Here is a 20,814-nt window from a genome sequence, read left to right as displayed (position 1 = left end):
ACTTAAATATTTGACTGATCCGACTGCACTGATCAAACTCACAGTTAAATATATTCTTGAGTTGAGTTTGAAGTTTATTGAACATGTTAAAATAATGCAAACAAAATAAAAACAAGCTATAAAAAAGACAAACAGGATCCTCAACAGCACATTAATGACAAATAATGAACATAAATAATATTGTTCATGTTCAATAGGGCTAAGGTTTATCTGTTTTATCCCTTCTTTGTTGGCTATAATGTAGCTAATAAATTCTGCTCTCTGAACAAAGAAGTGTTGTGTAGTGTTTTATACAGTCAGTAGGCAATAGATTTTAGTTAGACATATGTTGTGAGCAAAAGTATACACAACACAGTCAGAAAAAGAACCTCTTAGGCAGGGCAAGTGGGAATTTAGAATGGGCAAGTAGATTTGAGAGGTACTTGCCCCACAGGGCAAGTAGGAAAAAACCTTAATGTCAGACCTTGCATTTTATGGGGCCCTTGGTTGGTTGAGGCCTAAGGAAATTGTTGACTTTTGCCTTATGATAAGTCCCCCTGTCACCACCACTCTAAAGAACACTGTCTGAGGGAGAATACACTGTGACACAACAACTAATCACTTTCCGTTTCCCCAGAGTCAGAGCTTAGCTCCATGAAGAAATGATCAACACCACTCAGGAAATAACAGAGAAGAAAGAAGCATGTTCACTGAAGAGGTAAATTGAAATGGTCACAATTTCATATTGAATTTAGCAACAGGGCTGAGATATTGTAATGATATACACTGCAGAGTAACATTATTGCTTCATTATTGCTTTGGGTCAACTTTCAGGGAGGAAGGGTAAAAGGAGAAAACATCAGGTGAAAAAGCAGGAATATGTTCATTAATTCATTCTGCTACTATTTTTGAGAAAAGAGAGTAAATGAGCTTCATATTGATCGATTCATGCGAAACATTTTTAAGAGAGGGCAAACAAGGCACTGCTTTGTGTTATCCTCAAGGTGATAAGTCATGTTTTATAAATACAAGCTTACAGCATATAGGAGCATTAATCCATCACTGTCATGTGAAGCAATCATACTGTACCATACCTTCAGCTGCTCTGGACCTTTCATTCTTCACCTACCCCTGTTAACGGTGAGGAGGGGGGCTGAGGATTAGCCTGGTGACATGAAAGCAGATCCTGGGAAGCAATAAACAAGCTCACATGTGAGCACACAAATAGGGCTTGACAGAATATAAGACAGGAGATGCACCACTAAACTGAATTTTAAATTCACTGATTTTTTTTTTTTTTTTATCATATTAGCATCAAGTCAGGTCAAATTTTACTTATTTAGCCCAAAACCACAAATCACAATTTGCCTTTACATTCAGTACAGCGTATGACACCATCTGTACTTTGACCCTCGATTCGGACAAAGAAAACCTCATCGCACATATATTGTATCAAATTAGATGAAAGCTGGAAATAATATGTTCTTTATTAGACAGCATTAGACCCTTTATTAGGCCGTTATTAGACTTTCTTAAATGGCAATTAGGGCCATATTGCAGCAGAACTGTACTATAAACTAAAGTGAAATCCCATATCTGCTATTACCCCATTTAAAAATAATATGAGCCAGATTTACCAAGTAAAGACAAAAATTATAGCAGTAGAGCTTTTAACAGTGGGATATAACACAGTTCTGTTACAATGTGTCCTTAATTACCCTCTAAGACAGTCCCAAAAGCGTCTCATACCATCTAATAAAAATTTTCTTTTCATTTTTGTCTAATTTGATGCAAAGTACATCTTACTGGTGTACTATCTGGTGCATAGCTATGTTTGTTTACTCTCTAATAAAGAACATATTATTTCTAGTTTTTCATCACAGTACATAAAAAATTTGATGAGAAAATTTCTGCAGGATATAGATATAAAATATATGTGAAGAATGCTGATCCAGGACAACAGTGAACAACTTTAGGTGTCTCCAAGTGGAACCTGAGCCATGTGACCTCCTCCCCGCCATGGAGACCTGTAAGGGGACAGGCTGCACAAAGAAGGAAAGAAAGCTGGAAGGAAAGAGAGCTAGAGAGAGGGGGGAAGAGAAACACCCACAGCTAGGAGGCATGTGAGTGAACAGGTGAACAGATCAGTATGAACTCAGCTGAACGGTGCGGAGGACAGAAGGGAAGCGACGCCATCTATGGGGAGCTTTGGGTTCTGTGCCCCTCAAAGTTAAAAATGCAGAGGGCAAAACGTGTGGAACAAAGCATAAAAAAAAAAAAGTTGTATGTTGTAAAACTGCATCAGACTCACAGGCTGCATATTGGACCATGCCTGGCACCTGAACTAGTTATTGTAACACAGCATCAGTCTGTGAATGACTGCTGACTGACCCTGACGAAGACAAGAGTCGGTCGCAACACATTGGCCATCTTCATTATATGGTACTTTGCCATGTTAAATAAAAAAAAAATCAGATAGTGTGCCTTGGATTGTTTTTGAAGAAGACTTGCATTGTATTTACTTTTTTACTGAGACCATGTCTGTGCAATGACCCCTTTACAAGAAGAATAAGTATGTGATATGTGATAATCAGACCCAGTAGTACTTCAGCACTTCCACTCTATTGTCTTCACCTACTGAATATGGAGACAGCTCACACTTTGTCAGCTGCCCAGGTACCCCATAGTCCTACAGTACCCCTAACAGGATCCCTCGGGGGACACAATCTAAAGCCTTAAGCCTTCCAAGTCCACAAAACAGATGACCCCCTAGTGACCCTGCTGGGGTAAAGAGTTGGTCCACTATTCTACGGCCAGGATGAAATCTGCATTGTTCCTCCTGATAATACTATCCATAATCTGTCGGAGCCTCCATTCCAGCACTTTGGGGCAAACTTTCACAAGGCGTCTGGGCAGTGTGAAAGTCTATCCACTGAAATGTTGTTTGCTAACATTTTCCCAATGGAGACCACATTAATTTGATCAACATGCATGTTGAAAATAACAGCCAACATACAGTTCATAGACTGAGTGACGAAGGTCATTTTCAGCGTGTCAGCAAAACAGCAAAAACTTGTCTTTGTCTGTTTGTTCGCTTGCTTGCTTATTGTTAAAAAAAACTGCAATTCCTTGAGAGCAGCTTTTGTGACAGTTTGTTGTCCTCTGGTTGAGAGGATCTAATGTAATCTTTGTCTCCCCCCACTGATGCTTATAAGTATGACAACAGGTTGTTTCAACAAGCCTGTGACTCCCCTGAAATACAGTGTTGCTGCTTTCTCTCAATAACCAGGCAAGTCCCTCACCATTGAAAATCACTGTAATTTTAATTTATTTAATTTTTTTAACTGTATTTCTTAATGTGACAACATATATTTCTTATTTTGTTGTTGCAGTCATGACTTCCCTAGTATGTATGGAGATTAATCAAATGCATGAAACAGCGCCCCCTGGGTTGCGTAGTTTACTTTGAATGGTAACATCAGTGGTCAAAGATGGCATAGCATCCTTACCAAAGTGTACCCAAAGGAACAAATCATATGAAGTAAATATGTGGTCACTGAGTGTTTTGGAGGAGAAACACAGACGTCACTTATGAAGCCTTTGACATCACAATAAACGGTAGAAAGTTAACAACGTTATTCAAACAAAATAAAATAAAAGGGAGTGAGCTAAGTGTAGTTTTTCAGTCAGACAAATGTAAATGTACCCAATTTAGCTATAAAGATGTTTGGATACCATTTTCACCCACAACCCCAAAACAGTTTGGTCCAATCCTGTACATAATGACAAAATATATTGTAACATTGGGTATATACTGTGTTAAAACTTATGTTTATGTGTATTGTTTGCCACTGGTTTTATTGAGAGAGGTGTCAACTGTAGTGGGTAATTGGCTGAGAAGTTGTTCTAGGGAGGCAAAAGAAGTAGATATGGGTGTAAGCTGTAATTGTGCCCCAATTTGTCTGTTTATAGAGGAAAGAGAGGGCATGTTTACAGAAAATTATATGTGATTTACAAGTACAGAGAGGCCTCCTCATCCTTCTGCCTACAGCTGTCTAACTACCCTGCAATGCTATATATACATATAGTATATATAATATAAAGGGGTACTCACAGTATGGTGTCAGTCAGTCTAGTTTGCTGCATTGGCTTTAGTTCCACTAAAACACTGGGTGCCCCTGTGGAAACTTAAAATGCAATATACACAATCCATTATCCATTATTCCTCCTGCTAACACTGACACCAATGACCTTCTGCTTACTATGTATTAGCTACGATAACTCGTGAAAGTTTGGGAACCACTGCAATAGCAGATGATACAGGTTCATGCACTAACCCTTTAAAACACCAAAGTCACACTACAACACAAACAAACTGATCGATTGAGGCAGGTTTCCCGTCAGAAAAAGCTGTCTGACAGCACAGTAAAGCAGTGAAAGTATTCTAAGCGTAGCGTACACTTAAATTGATATTGATTTTTTTTAGGCCACTGCTGACCCTGTCCACAGCAATACATTGCTCCTACAGCTGGTACTCCAGCTGCTTCTCTGGGGGTATGCCGACAGCCTCTACATGTAAATATACTGTTCTACTCCTGCATCTACTGTAGGTAACACCCTGACTATTGATCAGTACCTCATACAACCACAAAATCCAAACCATCCCTTTTAGGTTTGCTTCCAATTTTGCCAAGTGGACACTTGTGATATTACAGTGAAAAACTACCCTACAGCCCAAAATTTTCATCTCAGACCACCATTATAGATGAGAAAGTCTCTAAAACTGTTGTCAGGACACCCCGAACTACAAACAAGATCAATTATGACTCTGTTATGAGTTTTTGATTCATGGAGGTTTTAGAAAACTTTCCTCAAGCCAAGAAAAGCAATTTAAAAATCTGCGGGTGAAACACTGCTGCGCAAATTTAGTGGGCCGCGTACCCCAGGAAGCGAACCCAGAAGCTAGAAATATTTTTTGGGTGTAGGCATCAGATAAGCAATTCTAAATGTACTAAATAGCACCATCTTTGGATCCAGTGTTAAGCTCTTTTAATACATCCGTGGTCCTCTTCCAGAGAGACTGCCATGTTGCACTTTTATGCGAGTGTGTGCGAGTGTGTCATTTGGTGGACACCATTATCTAAAGTGCATAAAGTTACCTGTTTGACAGGAATGAATCCTTTAACTATCCAATATAATGTGCAGTTCAGATTAATTATGATTATTTTAGAGAGACAATGAGCACATCAACCTGAGCAGAGTTGTTGAGTAAAGTAAAATTTGTCTCCAGTAATTTAAATTGAACTTCTTCTTATGTCCACAAGATGGAGCCATGGTGTCATATATTAAGGTTAAATGTACTGAGGACCACAGCCAATAAATGTGGTTTCCTTTTTTTGCTTTGACATTGAATCGCTTCAACTTTTTAGGCACGTATATTATAGGATTTATCTTGCGCATTTATTTATTATCATATTCATTTATTCATGAGAACAAAATGGTTTCTTTTCCCTCAGCCATGCTAAGAAATCCAGAAATTGTTCTCATTATGAAAAACTTGCAACACAAGTCTGACCTTTGAAAAAAATCTCTGCACCTATAAGAGGAAGGTGAAACTTAAAAACAATGAGAAGAACCCTTGCACACTTGTCTTACTGCTGAATTGTTTTATTAGATGACCAAAGTACAGGTCTGACCAAAGCAGGTGGTTAGTCAAGAGGAAAAACTCAAATAATATTCAGCTGAAAGAGAAAATCGAGTGTCATTTTAAATAATATGAACACTTAAATTCCAGATGACTGTAAAAAAAAAAAATTATTAGTCAAGTAGAAAATCTAATTAAATTTTTATCAAATGTGGATGTGGGGGAATCTTTCTTGAGTCATGACAGGGTGTTCATTATAAATACTTTTAATTTAGACATTACACCAATATAGCTCACTAATTCTAGGGATTGTTGTTGTGCCATCAGGGAAATATGGTTTGCAATAAAGCATTTGCATGTACAAGAGAAATCATACAATAAACAAATAATACAGCCAATAAAAATAGACAGAAAACACTTACTTGGAAAGTGCTATAATACACAAATCAGCCAAATATACCTATATTGCCCACCAGACAGTGCAATAATTGGTCAGTCTTTAGTGTAAATTACCAGGCTGTTGCAGTATACAGGCAAACACTGCTGCTGAATTTCATGTTTAAATTAAGCTGTCTAATTGCAGATGGAATAAATAAGACCGTGGTCCCTCTGCTATGAAGTTTATCCAGTGTGAAGGAGCAGCCAGGGAGTATCAGTTCCTCTGCAAGTCAAAAAAGATGTTCGTCTTTCAGCACATGACTCTCGCGGATTTCAGTTATTTGTGTGTAGCTTAGAGCAGTACCCATACTGGGGTTACTCACAACAACTGCAGTACACACAGCTAAGGCAGTTAAATCTGCTCAAACAAGGTCATAATTTTAGCAGATGTTAAAAGATTTCATTTTCTGTGTAGGGAAAACAAAAACTGCTGTACTCTCCCTGCAAATTATCTCTGCGACTGCCACTGAAGTTTGCTATCAGTAAAAGTCCCCAGATATTTATAGTTGCCCTCCAATTCAATTCCCTTATCAGATTGTGGAGTGGGCTCGGAAGCAAGGCTGTAAACTTCTAAAATATATTGCACAATGACACAAAGTCACCAACAACACAGTCAAGTCTCTGCCCGGAGGATACTAGGATAGGAAACACCAGAATCGACTGCAAAGTTAATAAAATGTCTGCCTACATATTTGTTGTGGCCGTCATGAATGTAACAGAAGTGAAGGAATATACACAACCCAAGGGAGAGACAGAAGATAAAAAGAGAAACTCTAAGCTCCAAAATCTGTCGCTTAAAATGTCCATGATAAAACCATATGATAAGATACTGAAGAAAACTAAACAGGACTAATGAGAAGCAATGTAAGTGAGGATCCCCAGGCTCCTAATACTGTACCTCTGCCACCGTCTCCTGGGTTTTGTCAGTTTTTGAGCCGTTAAATGTAACAGGCCCAAAACGGACATTTCAGCACTTCTTTTGAAAATACCCCATCAGCTGGAATCCTTTCCGTGCAAAGCAAATTTTCTGTTAAATTCAATTTAAATTTGTTCTCGCATACACTCCATTAAAGCGTATCTTCACAGATTCTAGACTAATCACTGACTAATCACATTACATACACAGGATGCTGACTGGGGAGGAGTTATTTTCATGTTGCCAGTGGATCCTCATCTCATCGCTATTTAACTTTTCTTTTTCTCGGATTCTCCGAGAAACTTAATATACACACTGCCCTCCCCCATCTGTCTCTCTTTCTTTACCCGAACACACCCATGCGCACAACATAATGTGCATGCGGATGCACACACTCATTACCATGCATTAAACTTCCTTTGTGATTCCATTTTCTGCATCAGGGCTATTTTAAATTACTCTCACTACTTGTGGTTTACTGTTCCCCACTTCACTGCTCTGTTACTATCACTGTAAAAATTAAACCACTCAACTATACTGGCTCATGAATGTCCTATATATGGTCATATTTCAAGAGTCTTTATTCTTGCACTTTATAATGGACAGTAACGGGTTGGAAAAAAAATGGTCAACATTTTTGGATTAGCACTTAATAACTTTCTTTCTGAGAGACGGATGAGTAGATGAATACCACCCTCATGTTAGTACACTGAATATGAAGCTAGAGCCAACAGGCCATTAGCCTAGCTTAGTGTAAAAAGAAACTGGGAGCAGGGGGAGATTGCATGCCTGGCCGGGGAGTGTATCTATGTTCTTGTTGTCATATGTTCCCAGGGTACTGTGTTCTCAGCATCCTATGCTCTCAGGGTCCTATATTCCCAGGTTCTTATGTTCTCAATGCCTGTTGTTTCCAAGCTTTCAAGTTCCTAAATTCCTATGTTCAAAGGGTCCTGTGCTGCCAGGGTCCAAAGTTCCCAGGGTCTGGTGTCCTCAGGGTCCTATGTCCCCTGAGCCCTGTGTTCTCAGTGTCCTATGTTTCCAGGGCCCTCTGTTCCCAAGGTCTTATGTTCCCAGAAACCTGTGCTCTCAGGGTCCTAAGTTCTCAGGGTTATATGTTCCCAGAGCCCTGTATTCTCGGGCTCCTATGTTCCTAGGTTCCTGGGAGAGCACTTATCTCGAACAGAGAAACATAGTACCCTGCGAGCATAGGGATTACCCAGTCTGGCTCTGCCCAAAGTCCAAAAATACACCTAACAACGCCTCACTAGCTCTCTTTTAATGTTGAAGATACCCAGACAAGCTGCTTTCAAAGTTTTATGCTTAGCTAATCAAATCTTTGCTCTAGCTCCACTTTCACACACAGGCATGTTATGATATAAATTTTCAAATTCCATATATTTCCCAAGAAACTATCTCAAGATCACCTTGAGTGAATTTCTTCAGATTTGTTAGAACAGTCCACTTGGACTCGAAGGAACTGATTAGATTTTGGTGGTCAAATGTTTGTTTTTTGGCCATAAATCAAGAATTCATATGCTAATCATGAGAAAAAAAATCACTGTCTTACAAGATAAAATGAAATTTTATATCCCAATGGTCATCACACTTTTGTGCAAAAACGCTTAAAGCTACACTTTAAGTTGCTTCTAAGTCTGGACAGACATGGATGTAAACTGCAACTTAACTGCTTGGCAAAGGCAAACAGCCATAAGGTGGTAATTCTAGTTTTCCTAGAGACATTCCAGCCACTTCAGCTATAGTTACACCCGTCTGGAGGTCCCTGTAGACTGACATGCCTGCTCCTTTCACAGATTCACACTTTGACCCCAGCAGCAGGGGACATGTCTCCACAGCAGCTCCTGCTGACGTGTGCACATTTGACAGAGCGGATGACGACAGGTAATGAAGACGTGCCCAACAGTTGAATCTTCACTGTGAGATGCCAGGAACCAAGACGCAGATACTGCTGCGTAGGGAAACATTATAAAAGTACACAGTTACAGGCTGTGGCCAGCTGGCCATGTACAGTAAGTCTAGCTTTCAACTGTATTTGTGCTACAAATAGTACCTTCAAAGTATTAGAGCTGCATTTGAGAAAAGCTAGGTGGTCTAATTTACCCAAATTCTATACTTTGTCACAATTTTGTTGTACTTTACATTTAAATAAAGAACAACTAATCACAGTTTACTCCAATAAATCAATTTGAGAGTTAAAAGTTATGAGTTGCTTCTTATGTTACATTCAGAACTTATGCTCTCAACTCAAACTCATGTTTCCTTTTTTACAGATTAAATTACAAAACATTAAGTAATGAAGTTAAAATTAGTTCCAGCTTGACCAACTGTAAAATGCTACTTCAGAGTTAATGCATTAATCAAATGACAACATAAATACTGTAAGAATGTAACACTCACAGGGGCCTTTTGTCCCCATAGGAAATACATTTACTTTTGCTAATTTAGTTACAACTACAGTACTTTTACAATTTTGAGCAGCGTGGTTTTGCACTATTGTATTACTACTATTACTACTACTTTTACTTAAATTAATTTTGAAAAAAGGAATCAAAAGTTTTTCTTTCTTTCTGAGAGTTTGATGAGAATATTGATTCATGTACATTTTTTTTTCAAAAGAGTATGTGTACAATCTACTCACACAATGCTCAGTGCATGTGGATAAAAACTGTAATTACATCAACCCAGTCACTATCTGCAGCAGTATATATATATATTTTTTTATCGTTTTGTACAGAACTAACATTTGAGGATATTTACCAGGGATGACCCAGTCATATTTTGGTGCGCATTCCAACTGCCAGCTGTCTGTAAACCACAGATTATTTTTTATTTTGTCATAGCAGCTGGTATAACTGTATGCTATACAATATGTTCTCTCTTTGCATGCACAAGAGGGGACAGTGTAGAGGTGTAGTACTAGTCTGCCTCCAGGGCTTTTTGCCAGAAAAGATTTAATTAACAGGTTTTTTTGGAAGTACTGAGCATATGCGTAGATAATGTGACTTGGAGCACCATCCACTTCAACAAGTGTGGATTTGTGGATTCATTCTACGTTCACATTGAGGTAACACAAGGCAACACAGGGTGAGAAACTGACAAAGAAATCATGTTGACAGTGAAGCGCTCCTTTTGATTAGCAAATTAGCATCCAACTATGACACCAAATCAGCTAAGAATTGGCTGATGTTTTTTTTTGTTATCATCAGTTTGCACAACTGGTGACAAGAAAGCATTGATCTTGATCTCTCCATCACATATTTTGTATAAATGCCGATCTGCGTCCAGTTGATCTGGGCTTCACTAATATTAACGCGTTTGGAAAATGGCAAATCCCCCAGAAGAAAGCAGTTGAATCGCTCACATGGAAAGGCGCTCCATTTCCTGCTAGCTCTTTCTGTACTGCTTCTTCTCATGTTATTTCCTCAGGTGCATTTCTCAGTTTGGGGCACAGTGCCATCTAGTGCCTTTAGTAAGAACACTGTATTTTCCACAAGGCTACATAAAGGTGCCTGTAGGCAGGTTTTGTCAGCTTTTGGAACAGGCTAGAAAGCTGTTTCCCCCTGCTTTTAGTCCTTATGCTAAGCTAAGCTAATGGTTGCAGGCTGTAACTTGGTATTTAGCTTACAGACATCAGAGTGCTGTCAAGCAAATAAGTGAATTTCAAAAAATATCAAACTATTCCTCTGAGTAGCAGATCTAAACAAATCTTCTACCTGTGCCATCCAGTGTCCCACACATTTATACTCTGAATGCAGTCTGAAAAACATACAATGTCCTTGTCACATCAGTTTAATGATTTCCCTAATGATATAATGGATGCAAATAATATGCAGTGTTTATTTACATCTGCCAAATGTCTGATCAGATCAATCTGTTCAATTTGTTGTGTCAGGCATCAATAACAGACGGTATACTATATAAACCTGGTAATACTCAGTTGCCGTGCCCACAATTTCACTTCTGCAGCCAGTCCAGTACATCTGATATCAAGTGATGTGTACAAAAAATTATTTGCAAATCTGCGTTGATCCAGTTCTTAATGCGGTTTATAAGAGGCGATGATGGACAGATTAGTCTGACATCACAAGGCGTTAGATAAAGTATCAAAAAACAGGTCAGTTGTTGGTCATCTCAGTGTATTCTGAATTATCCAGCGAACATTAAAGAGCTCAACAGGTTTAGTCAGTCCATTAATCTCATCATAAATGTGTAAGACTCCTTTCAGCGCCACCTCACCCCCTTGTCTCTCCACCTTATCACGCTCTCACTCTTGAGTGCCTCTCTTCTTGAACTCCTTAAGGGTGTCGTCAGTCTCTCCTGCGCTCCCCGCTCACTGGAGGGTGTGGGTGACTCGAGTGCCAGGAGAGCTTTGAATAACAGAGAGGGGAGAAATAAAAGGAATAAGCACCACAAGCCCCCAGTCTTCCAGCAGCAAAGAGAAGACACAGGAATAACCATGCCTGAGCCAGTCCCTGCAGGTATGCAGATACTTTTTTGTGAAAGCATAATTCATTGTAATTAGTCTGGAGACTTGGGTTTTCAGTGGCAATGTTGATGATTGAATTTGGGTTGCCTGGTTTGGTTGGAGGTTTTCTGCAGTAGATATATACAACTTTATTTCTGAGGATGTTGTTGGAATGAATAGGATGATTGCATACAATGCCCTTTTATGATATTTTTCAAGAATCATTGTATTTTTGTGAATGTATAAGATTGATTCATTATATAATACACTTATATTATGTATAGTGTGTGATTAAAAAAAAGGAATTAGGATGATGAAAACATATTATTTGGTCTGAAGAGGAGAGTGAATACATCTGGGGAAGCCTGCTTTTATGACATTTGTATTTAAGATACAAACATGACAAAATCTGGTCGAGATCAATGTAGATAAGTTTAATGTTCAGTCTGGGTGATTGAACCCCGTGTGACTCTCAGTAGCTGTTTACTGCAAAGGTTTTGCAGCCCAGCTGAGGAAAACAAAAATATTAGATGACCTCATTGCTCACTGTAACTGAAATGGGCAAGTAACCTGCAAAGTAGAGTATTATATTTTTACACAGTTTCACACAATTACTCGTTCTTGTGGGAGCAGAGGTAACATTTGTAAACAGCATGACAAAAGCACAAATAGACAGAACAAAATGCCAAGATGTTAAATTAGATTTTATAAAAAAAATCCACTGCTCAAGATAACATTAAGTCACAATATTGATATTTAAATGCTAATGAACCAGAATACCCCAAATACTTTACAGTATGATGTAAAATATCCAAAATTGTTAATTTATAGTTGTGATAAAGCTGCTTACTGCTGCAAAACAGTTTAATTTACAGCTGATTAACACATTTTGCCTCCTTGTTTTGACTGTCCATAAAGAAAATTTCGAAGGCCATAATTGATCACATAACCAGCTGCTATGATGTCATTGGGGTCAGTATGTTATTGACATCAGCCCAGAGAGTGTAATCCTGTTGACTAAATGGGAAAGCTTCCCAAAAGTAGTGGTAAAGTACAGCAAGTTCATAGGTTCATGGGTCACGCTGCTGCCTCTATATGTGTGCTACTGTATGTCTGTGCTGTATGGAGATCCTGCTTATGTTTCATGTTAGCTACCATAACTGACATGCTTCAGGCACAGTGGTTAAAAAAAGAACATTTTATGATTCTTGGTGATTAAAAGCCAACATCTGTAGGCTAATGTAAACAGTTGCATCAACCCTGACCCTGAAACTCATAATCATAGAGCAGAAATGCAATATAACTAACAAAAAGATTAGAATAAAAAGTAAAGAATACATTTTTTTTCCCTTAAAACGGGTATTTGGCATCCTTGGGTGGATGCTACTTTCTCATAAATAGCCGTCTGTTGTCCTTCACCTTTGTGGAACCATCCATCCTCCACTTAGACCCTGTGTGGCTCTAAATCACTGATCTGACAGAAACCGAAGAGACTGTCATAGCAGATGAGTCAGTCAGAGCAGCCTGAGTTTTACAGGCCAAGATTGTGGGAAGAGCGTTGAGCTTTTCGTCATCTCATTCCTACAGCGGTACTGAATGTAATGGGCTTTGCTGGACTTGTCGGCACATTGCTTCTAATTCTACTAGTTGATTCAGTTTTTTGCTGCGTCTATCCCTGGGCTAATCTTTTTACAGATCCGAGCTAATCTTTTATTTTTATAACCAGGAGCTACTTTTATTCACCATATACAGCCACAGAGTTTATCCTTGGGAAACTGATACGATTCCACTTCGCTTACTGTATGTCTGCACCACCCTACAGTCTGTCATTCCAAGCCAAACTCAACCGCTAATCTTTGAGGACGAGGGTCAGATAACCTGCCACTTAATATGTAACTCTACCTAATGTTTCTCAGAAATGCTCAATGTGATATTTGAAGGAAAACATGTTTTCATACACCTCTTCTTGCTACAATCCTATGAAGCAGAAGAGGCGACGTTTCCACCCTTAACTTACAGTGCAACACTACTTATTTTCCAATTATTTCTGGTACCAGGATTGGTTGAAACGCTCTCTGTGCTGCCTCACTGAGCAGTCAGAGCCCACCCTCAGCTATCAGCTAAAAATACTCCGCAATAACCCCTGACCTATTCCACTTCCTCATAAGTCCATTTACTCTCAGACGCCCAAGTGTATCAGGTTTTGCTGTAACGTCCCAGCTGAGATAAATCATTATGTAATCCCTCACTTTAGTCTAGAAAGTTCCATAATGGTCAGCAGGTGTGACACTCCCTCCTCGATGTGATGCAGGTCCAAATGTAGTCAATCAATCACAGGAGTTTCCTGCTCTGTGGTTGAAAGCGACGGTATGATTCATGGTCGGAGTTTCTTTCATCATTGTGGCCTGATGAAACACTATGAGGGCAAGCCCAACCAAAAGTGCTCTGTGAAGTTTCTCTCATGCTGTTTATCTTCTTCGGGATACAAACACTGTGACATGAAATGATGAAATGATTCATCTTGCCTGGAATAATAACAGAATCACTCATAAAGGCATAAAATGTGTAAAGCGATGCCCCCATCATCAAAGATCAAAGCTATGATAGAGACCTGACTCACACATTGATTGACAGGTTTTAATAGTTGGTTAACATTAAGTTTTCCTCTTGAAACTGAAACCTGTGTGGCAGAAACTCCGCACTGATTAAAACAACAAACTGCAAATCACTGTCACTTAATAGACGTAGATGACTGACACTTATATACATGTTTATTTAATGCAGATGCAAATCAGCATGTATCAAATTGCATTTGTTGCAGAGGCGTCTTCATAAACGTCGAGACACCCAGAGGTCATCAGAGGTTTGACAAAGCCAGGCTACCTAATCTCTTTATTTATGTCTGGGTCACTACACACATTGTAAATCAGGCTGTCAGACAACGGTAAACATGGAGAGGTAAACAAACGGTGGGGTCAAGACCCAAAGTGCCTGAAGTGACCACGGAAAACCAAAACCAATACATATTGATTACTCATAATCCTTCCAGAAATAAACCTGAAAACAAAGATAAACACAGTGATGGAGGAAGCGTTCAGATCCTACCCTTACTACAAGGAGTTTTTACCGAGTTATGAAACCGTCTCAGTTTAATGCAGATGCCTTTATATCACCTAGCAACCATCAGAAAACTCATAGAAATTTCAAGCCAACTTTACTTCAATAGATTTTTTAGTTTTGAGATTAACTCAAGAACAAGTTTTGAAATGGTTTTACAAACTAATTATGTTTTGTTGAAATAATTTCTTTTGCTTTTTAGATAAACTTGAATCTTTTACTTATAGAAACCCAAAACAATTTGTATTTTAAAAATTGTTGGGTAAACCCATTGAAGTGAAAGTGAATAATGGATAATAATTTCATATTTTAAATGGCGACCTATTATGTCACATCAGGTTCACAGCTCACTGTGACTGGGGGTTCTAAAACTCAAAGACTGAAGTTTATTTAAAGAAGAAAGGTAATTTATCTTAACAAAAGACTACTACTTTTGTCCACAGAGGCCTCACAACACAGCAAAAAAAGTCTGTTGCAGCTGCTTCAAATAAAAGTACTAATACCAAACTGTAAACATACTCCGTAAACAAGCTGAATTAAAAATGTTACTTAAGTAAAAGTATAATCAAAAATGTACTTAAAGCATTAACATTAAATGGCTCAATGCAGAAATTGAATATTTGAATTTTATACTATTATCATTCATGTAAAAGCATGATTTCACTGTTTAATTTAACTAATGATTGAATAAATGTTTTTCGTTACATTCCACCACTGGATAAAAACATGTTTACCTACACTGTTAGAAACAAAAAATAAGGAAGAAAATAAAAGACAGATATCTTGCCTAAGAATACAAACAAAAAAAATATATCCAGCAAGCGTAGCTTCTAATTATTTTATCTACCACAACTGTGACAGCTTTGCCCAAAATCTGAAACCACAGACAGTCTCTGAGGGGAACATTTAAACTGTGAGGAACAGCTGTTCTGAAGTTCATTACCCCGCTTTATCGCAAACTTGTTGAAGATGATCAAGATTCTCACCCCAAGTGGATTGACTTAGCAGATGCTGCTGCAGATTTACGCTCAGTGCAGGTGCTCTCACAGGGTGGATGAAGTATTTACACCAAAGTCTTGTGTTGTGTGTACAACTTGCAAATGTTCTCTTTTTGTACTAACAATATAAAACAAGGCTTACTTCCTTTTTTGCTACATTGAGCTCAGAGACATATTGTAACTGTTATGTAAGAAGCCATATGGGAGAGACGTAGTTATATACAGATGCAGTTGTAGCATTAAATACAATACTAATAAGATACTGCCACCTGTTTGCATCCCAGTCTGTCTACACTGCTGCATTTGGAAGCATTTTGACAGAACAAAGAGACAAAATAATTTCTCCGTGACAAGTGAAGACAACATAATTTCACCTTTTTAACCTGGAAGTTTATAGCAAACACCGGGTGAACAGGAAAGCAAGCAAGGTCAAGTTCATTTGACTGCTCAGAGAAACTGCGCTCAACTCAAGAGCAAGGTCAAGTTTGTCCGCCTATTCAAGGAAACGTGTTCAACTTAAGAGAACGTGGCACGACATCAGTAAGGTCATAAGACACCGTCCCTGGCCTTTACCAACTACAGCAGTGAACCCCAGACAGTCATTTGAGGAGTTGGGGTATATTATCTGTCTCTATTTCAGTTGAGAATTTCCTTTTAGCAGATATAGGTCTCAACAATTAACACCCACTAGCTCCCCACTTAAAAGAAATTGACTGTCTGTCATCCTCTGAAGCTGAATTTGGACCAAAGGAACGCATCTTGCCTGCCAGTATTGAAAGATGGTGTAGTAAATTTTAATTGGTGTCATTTTCAAAGATTTGCGCCAGAGATTACGCAACTTGATAGAAATTTAAACGGTGGCCATTTCGTAAAATGTATCCTCTTACCTGGTAGGTACGATTTTTGGTTTTATGGTCCAAGATTATTCGCTTCACCATAAAATCTGATATTCTCTAAACATTCCTGAAATACTCCTCCAGTAAATCATTAAGCTTCAGTCAAACATCCAGTTGGATATCATAAACTAGAAGTGATTAAAAGACAAAATATGGTTCTGAAAATCATTTCAGATATAAGGGATACTTCACACCACGTTGAACATAAACAGTGAATTATATGGCATTAATATAAAGTATGTGACGCATGTTTCTAATCATCTCCTCCTTCTGTTTGTTTCTCAGCGAAACCAGCGAAGGAGGGGGGTAAGTCAGCTGCTCCACAGCATTTTCCTGCTGACCTTTTGTGTGCCTTACATTATCACACAGTCACTCGATTATAGCTCACACATTTTCACTTTTACTCACGTATCATGTCAACTGCCTGTGTCAAGCAAACGCAGGCTCAGACCTGTGAGGGTGTGTCACCAGCATGCTCCAATTCCTTATTCATGAACTTTATTTTTTATCAGGACGGCATTTTTTGTAGCACTTTATTTTTGACGGGGTGTGCATATGACTGTCATTACACTGTCATAACCATGTCAATAAGTGTCGTTCCATCACATACGTCATTTTTAATGCAAAGCTGACATTGTTTGAGACGTCTTTGTAATGACAACCGGTTAATGACAAGGAATGCAGTACCGAGGTGGTTTTCTTGTGGGGTTTGGCTCCTGGCACCCCAGGGCTGAATTAGGGCTAATTAGGTGGCTAGCTCCACGGCTAACCAAGCTAACTAGCTAACGTCAGCTACAGAACAGCAGACGGCCGTTAGCCTACTTTAGCAACAAGTAAATTATACGGGGAATTATTTATGACACCAATATAAAAACATATGACAGTGTAATAAAATCTAATGACATCTTTGCTACAAGAAAATATTCATGACACACTTATAATAGTATCACGATGGCCACAAGCAACTACATATGACAGTTTAATGTCATGTTAAAACATACAGGCATTTCTTTAAGTCTGACAATGTCAAGTTGTCATAACAAAGACATTGCTGGCTTGATTAATATTAAGTTGTCATAAAGGAGACATTGTTGGCTTGAGTTATGTCAAATTGCCACAACAAAGAAATCTCAAGCAATGTCATTTTAAAATTCATACAATAAAAATGACATCATTGACAAAATGACACACCAGTCATAAATATTTATAAAGATTCCTTCATGTTCATGACAGGTGTATTAACATGGTTATGAAAATGTAATAACAGTCTTATGAAAACCTCTTCAGATAAAGAGTTACCACATCTTTATTTTATTCATGCATGCCAACATGCTCTGTGTGTGTTTTATATTTTTTATCTCCAGGTATTTTCACTCAGAACCCGTTGTATTTTGCTTTGTTAGATTACTGAAGCTGTTAATTCAGCTGTCTTTAAATTATGTAACGACACAGACGGCACAATGTGAAGAACGCTTTGGTTTTTTACAAGCCATATTTGAGTGTGGTCATGTGACACTGGTCTGGGTTTTATGTGTTACACACTGATAAAATCTATTAGCTCAGCTGTTGTGTGTCAAATATGTACTTCCTAATGGGGCTAACATGCTATGAATTTTCATTTGGTATGTCTAACAAAAAATCCACTAATTTTAGCCCCAGAGGAGCCAACTGAAGAGGGTGAGGGACAATGAATTTCTTTTTCTTTTCTTTTTTTTTTTGTGACTTGTGACACTGTTTCAGTGCATTCAAGCTGTGTTTAATATGTGACATGGAATGGGTCTGAGTTGAACTGAGTGTTTAAAAATGCACTAATCAATCAGGGTAACTATCTGGATGATGCAGAACAAGTTGTCTTAGTAAAGGGGAAATTTTCATGGCACTTTATTGTTAGTGCATGTGTCACATATGTTAGCTGATTTTACATTTGTGTGTGTAGTATCAGATTTTATATCCTCAGTGTACTGTGTGTAACAATCTGATGTCAGTAATCATTGACGTGATTTCATGCAGCATCATGTGATCCATGTTTTCTTCCTGTTTTTTTGTCGTCCGTTGATGACCCGTCCAATGGGAGTCTGTTCCTGTTTCCTTCGGTTGATTTTGAGTCGTCAGCATGTTGGACTTTTGCATTGCAGAGAAATATGCATTATATAATATATAATATCCATATGTATGAAACAGGCAATTCAGGCCGACTGTGTGTGTTTTAATCTACTCTGACTGACTGCAACTGGATGCATTTTCCACATCTGTGAAGTCTGTTTCTCACAACGACCTTTGGTTTACAGTTCACTGCAGGCATGTGTGGATTGAGCAGATATCTGTCTCTGCGATATTCTCAAATATAATGTTATTCAGGTTTCATCATCCCTCTGTTTTAACAATGATTTTTATTTGCCCAGCCAAACTGCAGCCGGAAGTAAATGGTAGGCACCATTTAGTGTCAGGGAATAATTCACACTTTTTATTAACTTACTGTTAATAATTTCCATGGTTTTAATTATATGGGGATTTAAGCTAATTTTCATTCATTTTCCTTAGATGCACCCCCTGCAGATGGAGGTAAGGCAGAATCCTATACAGTGAAATATGTCCGTCTATGTAATCCATCTAATATATTCACATATGAGTGTACATGTCCCACACTGTGTGAAAATTACTATAGCTGCATGACTCTTAAGCACTTTATATTCAAAGATCTTTCAGGTTAGTCTCACTATTCGGGATGTACCCACATCTGAATATGTTATTCAGGAAAATACAAATAATACAAAAACAGATATTTCTTCTATCCAAAAGTGCTTGTTATTATTCAGGAAAATATAACTTCCTAAATGTAACAGAGTAACGAGGACCACTTTTTACTTTTACCTAAGTACAAGTAAATCATTTTGACAGAAAAATATTATTATATATTATAATATTAATATATAGGTTTAATGTTCTATATTCTAATATTCAGACAGAAAATAGTGGCAGGTGCCTCTTCATATAAGGGAATAATACACACTATGAAATTTCTCTTCAGCTTTCTCAATTATGACTAAATAGTGTGTCTAAACGCAGTATAAATGAGAACTTAAGCTAATTTTCATTCATTTTCTTTAGATGCTCCCCCAGTTACCGAAGGTAAGGCAGAATCCTGTACGCTGAAATATATATATATATACGCTGTCTATGTAATATATCACATGTATTCATATATGAGCGTACAAGTGCCACCCTCAGATATTTTAAATTTATCTGTGGGGAAATACAGTATGAGGATGTGGAAAAATGTTTCATAATTAATTATAAGTCAATGATAAATCAACTTGATGCTTTGACAGCAACAATTGCACTGCCAATGACTATTAGGTTAGAAAATACAATAGATCCAGTCGTCTATCCAAATACAGGTACAGAGATAATTTTGTTAGTTGAGCAGATACAGATGATACAGATATTATATATATATATTTAATCTCTAGCTAATTTTAATTAATTTTCCTTAGATGCCCCCCCAGCAGATGGAGGTAAGGCAGAATCCTGTACATTGATCATATGTCCGTCTGTATAATCCATATAATGAATTCACATGAGTGCATACATGTGCCACACCGTGTGAGAATTACCAGATCTGCATGACTCTTATGGATTTCATTTTCAGAGATCTTTCAGGTTGATCTGACTGTTTTGAATGTGGCCATGTCATACCTGCTGTTCTAGAGTTTCAAATACATTTTTCCTAATGGGGCACCATGGTGTAACTTTTCATTCACTATGTCTAACAAAAATCCACTAATTTTAGCCCCAGAAGAGCCAACTGAAGAGGGTGAGGGACGATGGTTTTGATTTTGTTTTCTCTCTCTTTTGTGACTTTGAGTGTTGAAGTGTATTCACACTGTGGTAATGTGTGACATGGAGTGGGTTTGAGTTGAATCGAGTGTTGAATTTACGTCTGTGTATGTGGTAGTGGCCTGCCGCAAATACAGTCATCAGAACAAGCCATAAGTAGACAAGTCATCACTCTATTATGTTATGAATTAAATTATTTTAATGTATATTTTTGTGGCAAGAAGCGAGCTGCCTGCTAAATGCTAACAGCATAAGCACTATCAGAACAGTCAGCGAGAAGCTTGAACATTTTGTAAACTTTTTGTAACTTTCCGAAAATAAATATTTGTGGCTTAATCAACACAATTGGTGATGTGTAGTTACAAATTAACTCAAAGTCGTTCTTCGACCACTTTATGCTTCCTGTCCCCGTCTGAATCCACCATGTCTTCATTCTACCTGGAGTCAGAGTCCTGGTTGAAGCCCATGTAATGTTAAATCACCTCAGTACTGTATTCCCTGTTGTC

At 38.1% G+C, this 20,814-nt stretch overlaps 1 protein-coding gene across 44 annotated transcripts in view; it reads left to right on the top strand.

The window, feature by feature from the left end:
- Positions 1-11,327: 11,327 nt before the first annotated feature.
- The window catches only part of LOC146311911 (myosin-binding protein C, fast-type-like), a 32,853-nt gene continuing 23,366 nt past the window's right edge, over positions 11,328-20,814 (top strand). For 11 of the 44 annotated variants that reach the window (XM_084740585.1, XM_084740579.1, XM_084740582.1 and 8 more), the window contains exons 1-3: positions 11,329-11,473; positions 16,757-16,777; positions 19,013-19,033. In XM_084740585.1, the coding sequence (XP_084596711.1) occupies positions 11,452-11,473; positions 16,757-16,777; positions 19,013-19,033 (64 nt within the window). In that variant the 5' untranslated portion in view covers positions 11,329-11,451. Of the gene's footprint in view, positions 11,474-16,756; positions 16,778-18,124; positions 18,149-18,847; positions 18,898-19,012; positions 19,034-19,965; positions 19,987-20,261; positions 20,286-20,814 lie in introns of those variants that run through there. The other 33 variants (XM_084740584.1, XM_084740586.1, XM_084740580.1 and 30 more) reach the window with 11 other exon arrangements.

This window comes from Lutjanus erythropterus, chromosome 17 (assembly GCF_056507025.1).
Source record: "Lutjanus erythropterus isolate fLutEry1 chromosome 17, fLutEry1.hap2, whole genome shotgun sequence".
Classification (NCBI taxonomy): Eukaryota; Metazoa; Chordata; class Actinopteri; order Lutjaniformes; family Lutjanidae; genus Lutjanus; species Lutjanus erythropterus.
This window is presented reverse-complemented; position numbering and strand designations above follow the sequence as displayed.